Source organism: Anticarsia gemmatalis, chromosome 6, assembly GCF_050436995.1.
Source record: "Anticarsia gemmatalis isolate Benzon Research Colony breed Stoneville strain chromosome 6, ilAntGemm2 primary, whole genome shotgun sequence".
Taxonomy (NCBI): Eukaryota; Metazoa; Arthropoda; class Insecta; order Lepidoptera; family Erebidae; genus Anticarsia; species Anticarsia gemmatalis.
The window spans coordinates 13,754,338-13,772,934 of record NC_134750.1 but is presented as its reverse complement, the minus strand read 5'-3'; the positions used below and the strand labels follow the sequence as shown (position 1 = coordinate 13,772,934).

At 34.6% G+C, this 18,597-nt stretch overlaps 1 protein-coding gene across 1 annotated transcript in view; it reads left to right on the top strand.

Moving 5' to 3' along the window:
* The window catches only part of LOC142973800 (protein amalgam-like), an 81,151-nt gene that overhangs the window by 57,689 nt on the left and 4,865 nt on the right, over nt 1–18,597 (top strand). Inside the window, exons 3-9 of the mRNA XM_076115820.1 lie at nt 3,280–3,484; nt 5,834–5,992; nt 9,537–9,665; nt 11,443–11,580; nt 16,207–16,356; nt 17,308–17,406; nt 18,341–18,445. Of these exons, the coding sequence (XP_075971935.1) occupies nt 3,280–3,484; nt 5,834–5,992; nt 9,537–9,665; nt 11,443–11,580; nt 16,207–16,356; nt 17,308–17,406; nt 18,341–18,445 (985 nt within the window). The remainder of the gene's footprint in view (nt 1–3,279; nt 3,485–5,833; nt 5,993–9,536; nt 9,666–11,442; nt 11,581–16,206; nt 16,357–17,307; nt 17,407–18,340; nt 18,446–18,597) is intronic.

The window sequence follows — 18,597 nt, the reverse complement described above, 5'->3', positions numbered from 1 at the left end:
AATACAAACTCACTCGTATGAAGGACACTTACTAGAAATTTTGCCGCTAAACTTTAGTGGAATAAATCAAAAAGGATTTTTGGATGGTGAAAATATTTGAGAAATACGTGCTGTATTTTTTTGGCGAAACCTGAGTTTTAAGCGGATAGGTTTTTTGTTTGGACTCTACTCCAAGTGATTTATAGTGGTAGAATACGTATTCAAAAAAAATGTTTATTAAAGTTTTCCCTACTTGCTTGCCTTGCTGCCCTTTGACGTGTATGGAGAATGCAAGCGTATGCGTCGTACACACGCATCAACACACAACGCCTAAGCAACGCGCTCACTTCGCGCTTCGCACACTTCGGAGAAATGTGCACCTCTAATGGGGGGGAGACCTATGCGCAATTTATGTACAAGAGAAAAAATATTCGTTACCAAGCAACAAAATAATCGAAGTTGAGTGACCACGAAATCATGTAACAATACAACACACGAAATCATATAACACACGAAAACTTGTATTGTAGTTTTCATACAAAAAATTATGATACGTTTTTTTGCTCGTGATCGTACACACACTGTTCAAATATTACGATTGATTATTTGCTAAAGTTAAATGTTACAAAGACTAAATTTAAAAGTCCAAGTTTTAATGGAATACCTATCAGAAAGTTTACAACAGGTCATAAATCGAAAATATTAAAACTTATTAACGTTCGTTCTTTACTAACTTTGTAACTTAGTTCAGTAATTACTGGATTCTTTAGTTTCAACTTTAGCGTTGGTCTGAATACATGTGGCGATCTAGAACTCCGAATTTTGTTAGGTAGGACAAAGTGCTTCTGGGTATTTGTTAGTTTTGGATTTCAATATTTTTTGTAGTCTGCGACGCGAGTCGGGGGAGTTCGTGGCTTAGTTTACAACAGTTACAGCCGCGCGGATCGACCTCTAAGGTTAAACTACCTTTTCCCGAGGTGGTTCTGTGGATAGGTGACCAACTTATACATATCGAGTTCCTCGTTTCGGAAGGCACGTTAAATTGTGGGTAAAGGCTGTTATTTTCAAAAGATCTTTGACAGTCGTTAACAGTAGTCAGAAGCTTGAAAGTCTGACAACCAGTCTTACCGAAGGGTATCATGAAACATGACTGTAGTTGCATCAAGTAAGATTGGTGCACAGTGACTTTGACAAACATAAGCTGTTTTTCGACCTCATTGATTTGATTTGATTCTAATGCTAAATTAAATCATATTTCTTTACTCAACTTTCACAGTTGAATTTTCTTCATCAACTAATTCTATTTATATTTAATTACTGTCGCAAGATTTTTACGGACCTCGTTCGTTTTCAATTTTCCCTTGCCGCGAATGAGTTTTTCTTTTATTTTCAGATACTTTTTTCAGGGAAAAGGGAAACTTTGGCGTTACGACTTTTGACAGTTCTAACTTGATCAATTTGTTTAATGTTTTGCGTTAAAATGTTTCTTACGGCTCTTTGTGTTGGTTTTTTGACAGAAATGTCTTCTTTTGTTCACTTTTTATGTTATCACTTGACGCTTGTATTCAAGGAGGGAGAATCTGAGGTGTATTAAAATACACGTACTATTAGTCACTCACAATGTTAGCCTAGTGTAATAGTGAGCGAGTGCTTTGAAGACTATCCATGCACGTAACCATCGAGAATGAAAGAACAAAAATTTGGTAATTTTTAATAGCACTTTGCCTGAACTGTCAATCAAATTCGAAACCTTGTGATCTATACTCGCAGTCTCATTCCAACATAGGAAACATGGAAACAATAGCTTCTTATTGTAGTTGTTACAATATTTACATAATTATGATGCTGATAGAAATGTATCTTCCCAATATATTTCGTAAATATAAATACAAATTTATAATAAACTGTAATAACACGAATTTAATGCTAAAACCGATTAAAATGTTAGTAGCGCTTTGGCAAACACGACTAGACCATTATTTATATAATAAATGGATAATATAGGACATTTTAATAGCTAATTACCGACTAATTAGCGGGATTAAAGCTATTTCTCAGTATTACATTGACATGCACTAAAACCATAAAATATTATAATTTATATTGAATTTCGTATTTGTTTGTAAAATTGATAAAACAACGCGATGATAATTTATAATTTACCGAAATTTTATCGTTGCTGCAATTAATTATTATTATGTCAACTAAATATTGGTTTTATGTTAAGAACATTATGTTGGTATACTTGACGTTTCGTTGCAAATTACCCTGGCCGTAGTCGTCAGCTGACTGGCTAAGCAGTGACAGTACCCAGTTTGTTCAATTATTTAGGGACAATTTACAATCATAATGTTATGGTGGAACAGTAAAAGTGATAAAGGAACGCTTAACAAACATTATAATCCATACAATTGTTCGCGAATTACTCTGTATTATTAAAGTCCAGATGTGTACCTGAATATCTTATATCCCAGTTTAGTACCTTACAGTAGACCAAATTCGTACTTTGAACGGTTAAGTAACGAGAATAGAATTTGACTTATGATATCCGAACTTTAAATCATTCAATCAACGGAAATTATAGACAGTATTTTATTGACACCGAGCGCGTTACAACGTAACTAAAACAACGTAAATTTTCTATACTACTAGCTGACCCGCGCAACTTCGCTTGCGTCACATAAGAGAGAATGAGTCATAACTTTCCCCGTTTTTGTAACATTTTTTATTGCTACTCTGCTCGTATTGGTCGTAGCGTGATGATATATAGCCTATAGCCTTCCTCGATAAATGGGCTATCTAACAGTGAAAGAATTTTTCAAATCGAATCAGTAAATCCTGAGATTAGCGCGTTCAAACAAACAAACAAATATAATCTATACCAATATTATAAAGCTGAAGAGTTTGTTTGTTTGTTTGAACGCGCTAATCTCAGGAACTACTGATTCGATTTGAAAAATTCTTTCACTGTTAGATAGCCCATTTATCGAGGAAGGAAGGATAGGTTATATAACATCACGCTACAGCCATTAGGAGCGGAGTAGCAACGAAAAATGATACAATTATGACCCATTCTCTCTTATGTGACGCAAGCAAAGTTGCGCGGGTCAGCTAGTCAATACTAAAAGGCATTTATTAGAAAGAGTGGCCTGGAGTTTCTTGCCAGCTCGTCTCATTGGCCCTACCTTCCGAACTGGCGGTAAATTCACTCTCTGTATCATTGACTATCATAAGTGTTAACATTTGAACTATATGAATAAATGATTTGATTTTGATTTTGATTTTACATTATTTACCCAGGTGGCGTGGCTTCGAGTGGACACTCAAACCATCCTCACAATAGCCGGCCACGTGATCACAAAGAACCACCGCGTGAGTGTCAGCCACGGAGACGGCGCCTGGACCCTGGGACTCAAGGAGATAGGCCCTTCTGATGGCGGCCGGTACATGTGTCAAGTTAATACTGAGCCCATGATGAGTCAGACGCATCAGTTGCAAGTTGTTGGTAAGACATCATTTTAAAAAATATTTATTCGTGTAAGTTCTTTGCTAACTCTTTACTGTAATTGTTATGCTGGTTAAGTGTGGGATCCACATTATCTGTATCTTTGAGAATGACTGACAATGTTTTTTTCTCTATGAAATTTATCATATGTTTTTAAGTCTAAGGTGTTATATGCTGCGTCTTATGTATTACATTCTAAATAGAATTGCAGAAATATTTAATAAAATACACATATTATTAATAGAATTTTGTAATTCGTTTATGCATCCTATCGCCTGAGTATGGATACAGTTTTCTGAGAAACCAGTAGCACGATTTTCTACTATTGACTACCGACAACCGGCTAGCTATAAGGAAATTTTGGATGAAAATGAAATCAACATACAATTTCTGCAGTATATTTGAAATGCCTAATTCTCGACATTCTTTAGAATCGACTGTGGAGAATCGCACTACAGTTCTTATATGAACGTCAATGGTTCAGTTAGCGTTAAGGTAACGTCATGTTAGAAACATTACTATTCCTGTTATGAATAACAAAAAGCAGTATAAGTTTTTAATATTATTCACAATTCCATAACCTTTGTCAAAGTAATACTTATGTATGATGCATTGAATTTCTTTTGACCAATCAACTGTGTTATAAAGTTAAGGACAGTAGTAGTTAACTTAAGTACAGTAGGCTCATATGATTCATCAAAAGTTCAACTATTGAATATATTTGAGTAAATTCACTTTTACTATTAGAATATCAAGCTACTTGTAAAGTATTCACGATTTAATTTTACAATAAGTATCAGAATATCAAAGTTATGTAATACGCACTTCTGAATGAAATGTAATCGCGTCTTCTCGACTATCGTAACTAAGTAATTTTAAGTTTCTACATAGCCTTTGTCATTCGGTTTACATCTCGAATGGCCAAAAAATTGTAACTATGTACTTATTTACTGTACTTACTCATTTATTATGATAGTGGTAGTATAAAATTAGTAAATTATTTAGTAAGATTCTAAAGGTAAAACCGTGGCAACTTTTACAAAGTTATAAATGTTAAAAATATACTGTTGTTTTAAATGGACAAAAACTATAACTACAACATAGCGGTATGTATGAAGGTACGTGCATACATATATGTGCAAACCGCTAGCAGCAGACAAATCCGAGACTATTTTCATAATAAAATATTATATTACAAATAATTGTTCCTATGTAAACTAATCCCAATTCTAGTTTAACTTAATACAGTAAAGGGCTTAATAATTCCTGAAACATTTAATTTGAAGTCTGAGTAATTCTATCTGAGCCAAAATGTATTTTACCTAATACGGTTCCTTAAATATTTAAAAGCTTTAGTTGCTAGCTCCTTCAATCATCTACGAAACTAGTTGTACCTCACAATTTGATTGGTGCCTGTGGCAAATGTTCCACTTAGCTAGGTCACAGCGTGATGCTTGCAGTCGGATTAAGTCCAGAAATTAGAGAAGTACAAACACCAAACATTTTGTAGTTTAGTGAAATCAAGGTTTTAAACTTACTCTTCATGAGATTCTGGGAAAGGATGCGTACTCAGTAGTCTTTTTTTTTTAAAGACTACTCCTGCACTTAGAATTACTATTGTGTCGCGGGGACTCTTACAATCATACAAACAACGGACACAAAGTACAACCAGACCCGTGGAAGTCGAACCCACGGTCTCCCGACGCAATGATAGCGGCGTGGCGACCTAAACCACTGCGCCACGGAGGCGGTCAAATATTAATGAATTCATTTGCTTTATACCTACTATATTATAGAAGCAAAGATAACGTAATACAGTTAGTAATGTATAAATCTGATTCAACTTAGACAAAATGATTATTGATAAATTGCGAGATATGATCGAGTATTAATATTAATCCGAGGATTATCAGCAAAACATAATTTGTAAACTCTCAATGAGATATTTTGTATTTTGCCAATCGACAAAAACACTGGATTGTCTGATATTGCTGACGGTTATTAATTTAGTCTCCATTTGGGGTAGTCGTAAATTGTTAATTTGTGGCAGAAAAACTTTCAGCAATTAGTGTCATTTACATATCTGGTAAATAAATTAATGCAAATAAATAAGTAACCCGTTTCTATCTCACAGTTCAAATAAGAAAAACACAAAACCAACCATTTTTTTCGGAATTGGATGTCTATTGAGAGTTGTGTTTGGTGCGGGGAACGGATTTTATAGATCTTAGCTTTAACTAGCCTAACCCCTCCTTCATTTGGTGAAAGTCAGTGTTCCCCCATAGAATCGCATTGTTATGTGGTAAGAAGACAATTCACAACCACTAAATGTATTTATTTTTTGCACAGTTCCACCAGACATTGATGATGAAGCCAGCAGCAGTGAGGTGTTAGTCAAAGAGGGAGAGGACGCAGCTCTTCGGTGTGTGGCTTCAGGCACTCCACCTCCAAATATAGCGTGGAGGAGAGAGGACTCCAGACATTTCAAGATTGATAACCAGACTTTAGGTAAATATTTATTTATTTTATTGTATAGTAAACCGTGTACCAATTGTTTGAGAGCGTGATTAGGTATGTATATTACCTTAAAGCGGTCTCACGGCAAATACATGTTTACATGTACTTATGCTTTAGTCATACCAAACTTTTTGAGGCAAGAATCGGACGCGGTGCTTAACGAATGATGGATTTCATAAAGAGATGACTACTATCGTCCCGTGGCTCGCCATAAAAAGAAATATCATACTTCTGTTTAAAAATCTGTTTCCAGCTTTAAATATACACCGGTGATATTTTTACTTAACGAAAATTGTCGACAGCTGCTCAGTGACATTCACTCATTTAATATATCGACTTTCCTGTTGAAGCGAAAAGTATCTGGGGGCACGGCAGTGCCCCCGCAAGTCGAGCAAAAAAAAGCGGCACGGCCGTACCATCTTTTCTCGAAGCAATTCAGGCCATTTTCGACCCCCTATAATTTCGTTGTGGATAAAACAAGAAGCCTGAATTTTTAGCGACTTATCAGTCATTGTATGAACACGGTATATCTGGGGGCACGGCAGTGCCCCCGCAAGTCGAGCAAAAAAAAGCGGCACGGCCGTACCATCTTTTCTCGAAGCAATTCAGGCCATTTTCGACCCCCTATAATTTCGTTGTGGATAAAACAAGAAGCCTGAATTTTTAGCGACTTATCAGTCATTGTATGAACACGGTATATTGAAAATTTCAGTCAATTTGAACCAGTACTTTAAGAATGACAACTTGTTAAAGTTTTGAATTTTGTCACTCACTGATTCACTGACTCACTGACTCACCGATCATCAAAAGTCTAAGGCATTTCTAGCAGACTTAGAAGCTTCAAATTTAGAATACAAATAGAATTTAGTATTTTAATCATGGGAAAATTTCAATATTTTCTAATTTCAGTCCAGTTTTCTAAATACATTAACTGCAAGAATAACTTTGTAATCTTATACATTTATATAGGATTACAAGGTTACATTTGCAGTTAATGAATTAATTATTACTGTAGTATAATAGAAAATAATAGGTGTACATAGGTACCTACTGTATGAGGCATAACTTAAAGGTGTTTAGCCCATAAAACTGAACAACATTTCAATAGGAAAATATGTTGAATTATGAAAAAAAACACCGTCTTTCCATACAAATTGGACTTAAGTTCGCTTTACAAAAAGAAGTGAGATGCCATCAAAAACATCCTGTAAAAAACCTCAAGTCTCGCAGCGTAAAAAGTGGTGAGATCTATGTAATACCAAGTCGATTAATCTGTTTAGTCTCTACTGAAAGGACCTTCTGTCTTAAGTTATTACATAAGTTATTATAATGCCAATATTAAAAATATTTCACGTTTAAAACAAATAAATCGACTTGGTCATCGCATGAAAACACAAATTCGCCATTAAAATTTCAGGAGCATTAATTTCTTTAAGATACTCATCTCAATCATTATATTCGGAAGGACCCTAGTGAGGATTTCGGTTGCTGGCCCGTCGTGCTGTGCAGTGTGGTACATACTAATAATCAAATCATGCGATGGCCAGGTCGATTTATTTGTTTTAAACGTGAAATATTTTTAATATTGGCATTATAATAACTTATGTAATAACTTAAGACAGAAGGTCCTTTCAGTAGAGACTAAACAGATTAATCGACTTGGTATTACATAGATCTCACCACTTTTTACGCTGCGAGACTTGAGGTTTTTTACAGGATGTTTTTGATGGCATACATTTAATAATGTGTGATCAAGTTAACTCGTAAATATATTCGTTGAAATCATCACATCATTTACCTCACCAAAGAACCTCCATAATGGAAACTTTCACGTTTACACGCTTCATAACGTTTCAAAAGAAAATATGTTAATAGAAATGCTGTAATAAAGCCACCGTATTTTCCCCAAGCCCCAAGTTTTATTCATTCTAGCGACAGTTCAAGCAAAATTCTATTTTAAAAGTTTCAATTTAAAATTTTCGACGTTCATTCTGAAGCAAAATAAACCAACAAGAAGTTTAGTTGTTCCTCAGTTTCGTATTTCAATTACAACGTCGTTATGTCCCGTCGTGTCATCAGAAACAACTGTTGACCGTAAAAATAATTAGTGAGTGCTAATGTTCGAGAAACGACTCAGTGTAGCTGATTTCAGACACTCGACAAACACGAACGAGCATCGCATCGAATAAACAGCGCAGTAAAGGCAAAATTTGCAGATCCTCTTAATTCGTTCAAACAACGAGCGAACAAACAATTGTTTTATATAAAGTTCGAAGCAGATATAACCTTTATCTGTTATTCACACTACCGCACAGAGGTCCGCAAACATTATAAAGCGACAGTGTGCAAAAACTGTCACAGTATGCACACAACCAGTCACCACCAGAACTAACTGCTATACAAAGGAAAACTTTGGCGCCTGCGGCTATAAATTGAATGTAAGCTCTCTTATTTGCATTGTGTACTCAAACGGACTTGTTATAAAATTGTGCCGAGTATCACCGGGCCTTGGGTGACGGCGACTTCGCTAAGTTCTAAATAAATTCTTGGTTCATTGTTTTCTCGATGAGAATTCGCCTCTATTTCTTGCGGCTTCCCTGTGTTAAGTATTAATAAGTACGGGGTATTAGAATTCATGAATTCGGTCGGCAAATAATTGTTTTGTCGGAACCGCAAACAGAGTCCTTTGAGACCAAAATACACAGCAAAAAGTGCGTGACTCGATACAATTTACATAAAGGGAGCGGATCATATTACAATGGAGAGAAATATAAAAGAGAAGAAAAATATATCAAGCGACACTTCATTAATACGGGTATCTAAATAATCTTCTAGAGGGACTTACTGTTGGGAAATGATAGACAATAGTATCAGAAGATCAACGATTAAATAGTAGGGTGTTCGTAAGGGTGGTATTAAGGGATGATAGCGGATCACATCCCTCGTTAGAACGTGCAAAAAGACGCGTAAAAAGTCCACGTTATTTTGTAGAGTGTGTAGATAATGGGGACGTTTTCTCTTTGTTTGCAAATCATTAGAGTTTGTATCGACCGTTTTCAGGTGATTTGATAAAGGTAGCTGTTGGATTACGTCACGTACTGTCGAATATTCCTGTGTAAATAATGCTGATTTATGTTGTGATTTTTTGAGTATTTTTATTGAAAGGTAGCTTTGCGTTTAAAATATCGACTGTTTATAAACTGTCGCAACTTTAATACATTACTTACAACGTTACTTTTGTGTCAGACATTATTTGCTTCAAGAAATACATTATCTTTTCTATTCTCACTAAGAATTAATTTACAGCATTAACTAAGTTTAATATACAATAACATAACCTTAACACAGTTATTTACTACACCTTTTTTGCGATGAGATAAAACTTACATAACAAACAAATTCAAATCGCACCCTCTTCTGAATAAGTTACAAAAACATCATCTGTTCTATCCCTAGTAAACGTAAAACACCCAATTAATAGATTTAAGAACCTGAAAAGCCTGCAGTGCATAATAACAGTATTTTTTTCCTACAGTTTCAAAATGGAGCGGCCCCTGGTTGAACCTAACGAACGTGGAGCGCGTGCTCTCGGGCGCCTACCTGTGCATCGCCACCAACGGCGTCCCTCCTTCAGTCAGCAAGCGGATCCAGATTAATGTGATATGTGAGAAACTCTTAGACAAATTGCCTCGTTCATAATAACCATAATTAGGGAGTTTCGAGGCTGTAACGTGACGCCACTCAGTGACGGATTGTTTTGTTTTTTGATGAGCTTTTTGTTGTAGTGAAAAATTGGGAACATTTTTAGTTGTGATACTTTGTTTATTTTCCTGTAGACTTGTGTTTTCTATAAGTACTTGTTATAGAAGTAGGGCAACATAAACAAGATTAGGAGAATCTATCTCGTATATTTTTGTAGACCGAATATTGTATTTCGAGCAAAATTGCCAACTGTTGTCTTATAGCTCGATTTTCTACAGTCGGTACCAACAAGTATCAAAACAATTAAAAGTACTTAAAATTAATACTCGTGGCACCCAGGGTGAAGGCGATTGAGGGCGCGCATCAGATTTTTACATAAAATCTGTTGATAGCCGGTTATCGAAATGTACTTTTTAGTCTACGTTCTTCTGCTACTGTTTAAACTTCCTCCAAGTTCACTACAATACGATAGTGTTTTGTGCTATTTGTCTAAAAAAGTTTGACTGTACTTAAGTAAATTGTGCCTTTTCTTACGTTTCTTTGAAACTCCGTAAATTTGATGAAAATGTGCTAAAAAAGTTACGCTCACAATTTTGTGGCTATTAAGTTCTAGGGAGATATTAAAGCCTAAAATTTTATTTTAGAGCGTAGAATCTTTATTTTGAAACCTTTATGACATAATTTACTGTTTTACCTGTCAGATTGTATTACAAGATGGTTATTTGTTTTGAAAAAGTATAGAAATTTTCCTTTTTTTATTGGACAACAAGTATTTTAGTAGTATTACTAGTTGAGCTGAGAGTAAAAATTTCATCGGTTTTTTCAGACACTTGTGTGTTTGTTTTAATTGACTGTGAGATTTACCTCTATCTCCTATACAAATTTCTTCTACCTGCCCATGACAACATTACAGACGGACAAACTTTAACATTTTTTATTTCGCGGGGATAAATTTTAATTCAATATTATCCAAGTCTTTCCAGCAAACTTTACAGACGTCATCTATCTTGAGAAAGATCCTACTCTATATAGTGTTCCAAAAAATCCAAGATAGTAGTAAACTTCAAGACTTAATTCACACCTGAAGTAGTGACGTCATTCAACTAATATGAGAGAACACGAGTCACAATTGTACTCTATTCGCGGAAGACACAATTCTATGGAATCTAAAATTAGTTCGAAGCTATCTCGGATTTCTGAAAACTGATACTGTAAATTACTTTCCCGCTTTGTGTCTGATTGAAATTATTTATAAACTGGTAGCTGTCTGTCTCGTCCGAGTCTGTTTAAATTTTTGACGTTTTTGAGTGAATTTCAGGTCAATCTAAACATAGATTAATTTAAAATGAGCGGCCGTGTATGAGAAATATTTGGCCAATAAAGTTCATTTATATGGCTCTCCCTTCTTTGCAAGCTACTGAGTGTTTGTAACGACAATATTAGTGTCAAATTTTACCCTAAACTACATTTATTTTGGTATTCGTTGCGTCTCGATTATAGTCACTTGATTTCATGAGTTCAAATACAATCAAAATAAATATGAATTTGATTCTTACTCCGACAAAATTTAATAATACTGATAATCACAAAAATATTTGCATGCAGTGACGACCCATTTGCAACAACGATAGTTAGTGGTTTTGTCTTTCAAAGTCACACACGTAGGCCATACCAACACTATATATTCATAAAAATAATGTTAATTTGGTTACCTTTAACATGTTTTCTACTCCTCACAGTTTCACCATCAGTATGGGCTGGTCGGGTGGCGATCAGAGCGCCTTCTGGCGGCTCCATCAGCCTACAGTGTACTGCTGAAGCGTATCCAGTGCCGCAAGTGTATTGGACCTTGAATGGGGAGCAGAGGATAATTAATGGTAAGATATTTGATATTATTAGATGTCTTTAGCAACTTCGTCTGTCCCGACAGTATTTCCTAAAGATTAATACTATCTTAGAGACAAATTGTAGGAATATAGATCGATGATTTTTGAATGATTAGCGGATTACGCGCGAGAAAGCAGCGCGCTCTTTGCTCGCGATTTTCTTTACAGGCTAGTCAGATGAGCGCGGTGCGTGGTCTTTGTGCTTGTTCACGTTGGAACTCGCGGGCGCGGTGGCGGTCGCGAGCGCGGGGACGTGGCGATTTGTGTTCACGTTGGCCGCCAGGCGGGCGTTTGGCTCAAACTGGCTCAAACTGGTTGATCTTACTTTGGATCGCGCCCGCCACCGCTAGTTCGACGTGAACACACACGAACATCTTCACTTGTTTGATATTGGCGCGAGCGCGCCGCGCGGGCCGCGCGCGACGCCGCTAGCTCGCCCGCGACTTAGACCGCGCGAACGGTTTGTACGTGAACACTTCGGTACATCGCCATATTATTATGTTTGATATTTCGCGACCGCGCCCGCCACCGCGCCCGCGAGTCAACGTGAATGAGCACTTTCCCTTCCCCTTGCACACGCGCTCTTTCACGCGCGATTGTTGTTTGATGCGCTATACGGTGTATGTGTAAATGCGGCCAATAAGTAACAACTATTATTTAAAATGGACAATCTTCAATTTAAGTACCTAATCGCATTTATGCTAAAAACAAATGCAATTAGGTACAATGTTTTCAGTTCTATATTAAGAGATTTTACACGTACACCATACAGTAATATTTAGTTATCAGTGTTAGAAATTGAAGCTATATTTTCATTTTAAAACAAAAACAAACCAAATTATAACAATCAAGAATAAAATACATACCTACTAATTTTAAAATAACTTCGAAACACTAAACCATTTGTGGTATTTGATACAACATTATTGTTGTTTGTTTGAGTTAATTTATTTATATAAATTAACTTTGATTTATCATTATTATAATATCAGGTATTATGTAATTTATTTTAATAATAATATTATATGTTAAGCGTTTCACTGGAAGTTGTATTAAAATTTACTCTCACATATTAATGATGTAAGACTCGTTAAAAAGCTTAGCTTCAACCACCTTTTATGGTTTCCTCGTGTTTATGTTTCTTAAAATTATATTACTGTGTTATTTTTATTTTCAATTTTAAGCTGCCTCGTTGGTCTAAGAGGAAACGTATGAAACAGCTAAACACGGGGTTGAGAATTTGATACCTTAAGACCTCAAGTTCGGAGAAAGTGATTCTGATTTCTCTACAATTTTATCAATAGTTTCTCCGAGTTCGAACTATCGCAAAGACCAAGGCCATAAGTCACGTGACCAGCAACATGAACCGCGAAATGTAAGAGTATTTTTAAAACGTCTATCCATAACGTCAGACTTGATGGTTGTAAAAAACTGTCTAGGAACACAACCTAGGACATCTGGTGCAATAGAAGTAAATACTATCAAAGGAAACTAGCATTCTAACTTTTCACTACCCTACAATGAAAAATAAGTATACCTTCATAACAAAAGCTGAATAATAAAAACAATAACAAACTTGTATACTTTTAATTTAATTCTTTTGTATACGGTGTTAATGTGGTAATCACAGAAGTTTGAAAGGAAGGATGTTTACAATTAGTTCGTGGTCTCATTCGTATATATTAATGTTTTAAGCTTTGTTTTAATGTTTCAGACAGGTTTTATTGTAGGTTGTTAAGGTAGAAATGTATGAAATAATTGTGACTGAATACTGAAGTGTCGTTTAATTTTAATTTGCGTTAAAAATTTTGTTCCAAATTTATGTTTCGGAGGCTTATATTATCACACATAATACATTAGTTTAGTATGCCTGGTGTTTCAGCGCTGGTTACACTAGCCGTGGTCGCAGGCTGACTATTTGGCTATCGGGACTGAAAAACTATAACATCGGCCTTTAATTTTTTAAGCAGTTTGTCGAATTGCTCAAAGTCTTGATTGAAAAAAGAAATAATATGTTCATCACATGAAATATTTTTCGTCAAAAAAATATTTTTTATAAGTATGTTTTTCTATGCAGTAGGTAAAGATGAATTAATCAAAATGAAAACATCAAACCTAAAGCTAAGATTCCTTCCTCATTGCAATATAACACAGAATGTTTCTATGAACATTTAATTAGCTCCACAACGGTTACATTTATGGCCAATAATAGAGAACCCAGGGCAGAAAAACCCAATTAAATTGCTCGTACTTTTACCAAACTGCGGGAGAGCCGCCTTGCAAATTAACTTGCTCTCAATCAAAGCAAGATATTTGTGAACCATTACATTAATTAGATGTCTGTTTGAGATTTTGGAAATTTACGAAGATGTATGGAATATTTTGAAAAGTCCTTTGTGTATGGTAGTATTTATGAAGATGAATGGAAAATTCGAAATGTTATTATTTTTGTATGCAGATTACTTGCTCTATCTTGTGCATTATGAATTATGATATCACATTCTATCTAAAAATCTGCTTAGTACTTAAAATACTAAATAGGTACGCAAAAAATGTTGTTTTGTGTTAAGGCAGAGTCTATACATTTCTTCAATTACAAATTCTAGCATCTTTTAATTCATGTTATTATCGATCAAAATATTAATTAGTCATTATAATTACTATTAAGACAGCTAATCGCTGAACAGGTGTTTAGAAACACCTAAGAAAGCCAAAAGAGACCTGATCGTATGTACCTACCTACATATGGCTAGAAGGGAAAAAACAGTACCTTACTTATTACTTTAACAAAAAATACTAATCAAACGACTCAAAAAGGCAAATGACAAAAGACTAACACTAATATAAAATACAAGAAACATTTTGAAAATAAAGCAAGTGTACAAAGTCATAAAGGTTGACCTATTTGAAGACAAAGGAACATTCAATTACCCTTACTTAGGACTTCAAAGCCGAGACATAGACATTCCATCTTATAAATGACGTTTTTGTGCTGAGAAAATGTTGCTGGAAATACTAGCTGACTGAAGTCTAAATGTACGTCTGTTTCAAGGCAAAATTACGGATTTGAGTTGAAAAAATACATCTAAAATGATTATACGCTTTAAAATGGATGGTGAGTTCAATGACAAGAAAATTTTGTTTAAAATAAATGACACATTACGTATACATGACTTTAAACGCTTTTATTAATAGTATTTTGATAAAATTTGCTATAAAGCCACCTAGTTTTAACTACGGAATTTAAAAAAAAACCTACACTTGTTATACCCAAAGGTTTAGGTAGTAAGGTTTCACCATAAACAAAGCCATGTTAAGGTTCAAGCCTATTGCTATTTTCTAAATACGTATAACAAACTTATTTTTTTAAATAGTATGTCTGGAATGAAGCAGAAAAAAAAAATGTAGAAATAATATTTCTCACTTTCCAAAGTAGACAGAGACATAGCATAAAATAGTTGTAAAATAATATCCTAGAATACAATGCCAGACGTCTGAATAATCTCGTGAAACGTGAATATTTAGCTCAAAAACTTTTTAATTACGATTATTATTTGGATTCAGTTTATTACTCTTTGATGTATCGCCTAATGAGTGCTCTCAAGTTTGTAAACTTTCGCACTTAGAAATTATTATTCTGAATACAATTATTTTATGAAATATTTGCGTTTTTGTACTACTTATTTGCGCTTTATGGGCCATATAACGGAGATGCTTATATTTCTTCTTTAAATAGCTGTGGTAGTTTAGATAATATTGTTACGTAATATTTATATGAAATTTCCAAAAAATCCTGGCGCTAGGAATATTATTTATAATGAGAAATATACGCCTTGAAGTTTCATACGCTTTTCAAAATGTTACTAAAATACAATAATTTCTAAAAACTTCAATTTTATTAAATGAAAAAAACTTTACGTAAAAAATATTGGTAGCCACAAATTAACTTAGTTGTTGTAGTTGATAAAAAGAAAAAAAATAAATACGAACGACAGTGGAATACTAAAAACCTGCGGTCACCAACTTTGCCGCAAAACATAAATAATTTTGACCCTGTACTCAATTATTTTTACAACAAAAGATAAAAAGTTTTTAGGGTTTTCTCGTTCCTAATTATGATAAAATAAAAATGTAGTGTCAATGACCCTGGGAAAAGTAGAATCGTCATAAACAGACCTGCACTGATATGATTTTTTTGCGAGTGACTCTGTTTATATCTCACTCCCTACGTTTCAATCCAATGTTAATGTTAAAAGTTTGTGTTTAATTAAATGTCGATGATTATTTTCGACTGATTTCGCTCATGGCGACTGTTTCAACTTTTTATCGAAGTAGCACTCAGGCTGTTCAAGTGCCTGTTAGGTGTTATTACCCAAAATCGCAAAACAAATATTAAAACCACAGATAAACCAACATGCCACTCACATTTATCAACATTATTTTATTATAGGATTTTTATTAATGATAATTATTCTAAGCCTAACGTGTATCAACTTTACCAATACGCCAATATAACTACTGGGACAAATTAAAAATCTGTTCCATTTCAATTTACTTTTCCTAAGACTATGCCTCAATTATCGAACTTCCTTATTCAACTATGTTGTTTGTTACCAGGTACAAAACACCGTCTAGGCATGACGTCGCGCGGCTACCGGCACACGCTGAGCCTGACGGTGACGGACATGTCGAGGGAAGACGCGGGCGCGTACCGCTGTCACGTGGAGAACACGCTGGGACGGGCGCAGGCTGAGTTGTTCTTACATAGTTAGTATATTGATTATATACGTTACAAGTTTCAGCGCTAATTTCTTATTATGTTCTAGCATTTGATAAGTATTCAAACTAACTACCTATCTGACGCGATCGGTAGTGTATACGATTGCAGAATTCTCGGGTACAAATCCTGGGTCGAGCCAAAAAAAGGTTTAAAAGATTTTTCAGAGATCGCGCGGAGTTAGAAATTGAGATTGTAGACCTCTCTGCCTCCCTGTCTTATCTAACACTGGTCGGATCAATTATCTACCACCCCGACAATCTATGAGATCGAAGGAAGAGTAGGCCTTTGTATTGTGCACACACTTGGACACTTAAAGAAAGTCCTGCAACGTTGGCCAGTTTCAATGAAATTGGCCGCCGTAGCCAGATTTAACTAGGTGGACATTTTCTAAAACTTATTTCTTTGCAGCCAATGCCTGAATCACGTTATAAACTCGTTATAAGCAGTGGACACAGTAATATTGCTTTCATAGCTATACTAAAAGTTATATAGACGAAAAATAGAAGCGGCCCACAGTCTATCTGAATCAAAAGTACACCCAAGAGTACTTTATTTCCGTAAATCTTGTCTGTTTAATCCCTTGTAAGACATACATTATGATAAAAGAATGTTCCCTTATAACACACCTTAAAATAAGTTTGTATTTCTAGAGTAGAACATACCATTCTTGTATGTTGGAATTTTAATATTTTTAAGACAATTAGATTTTGTTAGACCGATTTTATGAAAACCAAAATTACAAAATAAATATTTGACATTTATTATATGGATATATGTAGAATTATATTAACGATTGATTTGATTCACTAGTTTTCTAGCAATTGATCTCAAGGAAAATATAATAAGTAAATTCTCAACATATTTCACCACATAAGTTCATATTTTTCCTTAAAGCAGTTCACTTATATTCAGCTCAATAAATGTGTGTTGTTAAACAGTGTTGACGACGACTACAACAACAACAACGACTACTACAACAACAACGACCACTACAACAACAACAACAACGCCGCCGCCAACAACTACGCTGTTACCATGTAAGTTACATTTACAGCCAGCTTCAGAAAAAAATGAGTTTCTCCATTTATCTGTGTTTTACTTTCATATGTTAATTTTGATTATTCTTTTGATGTTTGCTACGGCCTATTGACTACAGCTACTTAATTGTGGACTTGCACACAAATATAAAAAAAATAATTTGTACATGCAAAGGTTCTCTAGTAAGTTGACGGAGTATATAAAATAAGATTTTTGAATTGTTTGCAAAATTTCAACATGAATTTAATTGTCTGCATTTTGATATCACAAACAAAATTCTTCACAACTATTTAAATAAAACTAATAAATATTTCATGCTATTCAAGATAAATAATTCAAATGTAATTAAACGGCACTTAGTAGAAGTAAAGGCGTTAATGATGTAAAAGGAATGAAGACTGTTGATACAATTAGGCGATTGTAAGCACTTTTCAATTGTTCTGCGCTAAGTGAAGTAACTGATGACTAAGCGGATAATCTTTTCATCTTGAGACTTGAAGAAGTTGATTATGAAGGATTGTTTTTAGCAAGAAATAAAGTGCTTAGACTTGAAGATGTTTTTTAACATTAACTATGAAAATATGAATTATAAAATAATGAAGCTTAAACTTTCGAGAGTCCTACACCTATAGTTTGTTTTATCATTGGCTGTTTAAACATCATGTTGAGAAAATGATATGCTTATGGAATTCCATAATTACAAAAAAATATATATTAAATATAATTTATTTTAAGAGGCTATAATAAATATTGAAACATTATATTTGTTAGTTCTACGGGCCTTAAATCTCAGGTTGAAGTCAGGTCTTCAGATTTTTTTTTCAGGAAAAAAAAAATACACACCTTTTGAGAAAAACGAAAATCTTTCAACGGGATTCGAGGACTTTACCCATGACTAAATACATATGTTAAGCTGTATTATATTTGATCCAGATGACACTGAGAGACATTTGGAGCAGCTGCATCGAGGGGTGCTGGAAGACCCCGGACTGGACAACCCCTACATCGTGTTGAGCCAACACCAAATGCAGAATTTAGGTAAACATACCGATTTCATCAGTAGAGCAAAAATTTACTTTCAGTAACTTTTTAAATCAAATTGTCACCTACCCGTAGCTTGACTTGAAGTAATGATGAAATGAATCAAATGTGACAAATCTGTTAAGACCGCAAAAGTATGTATCGATACG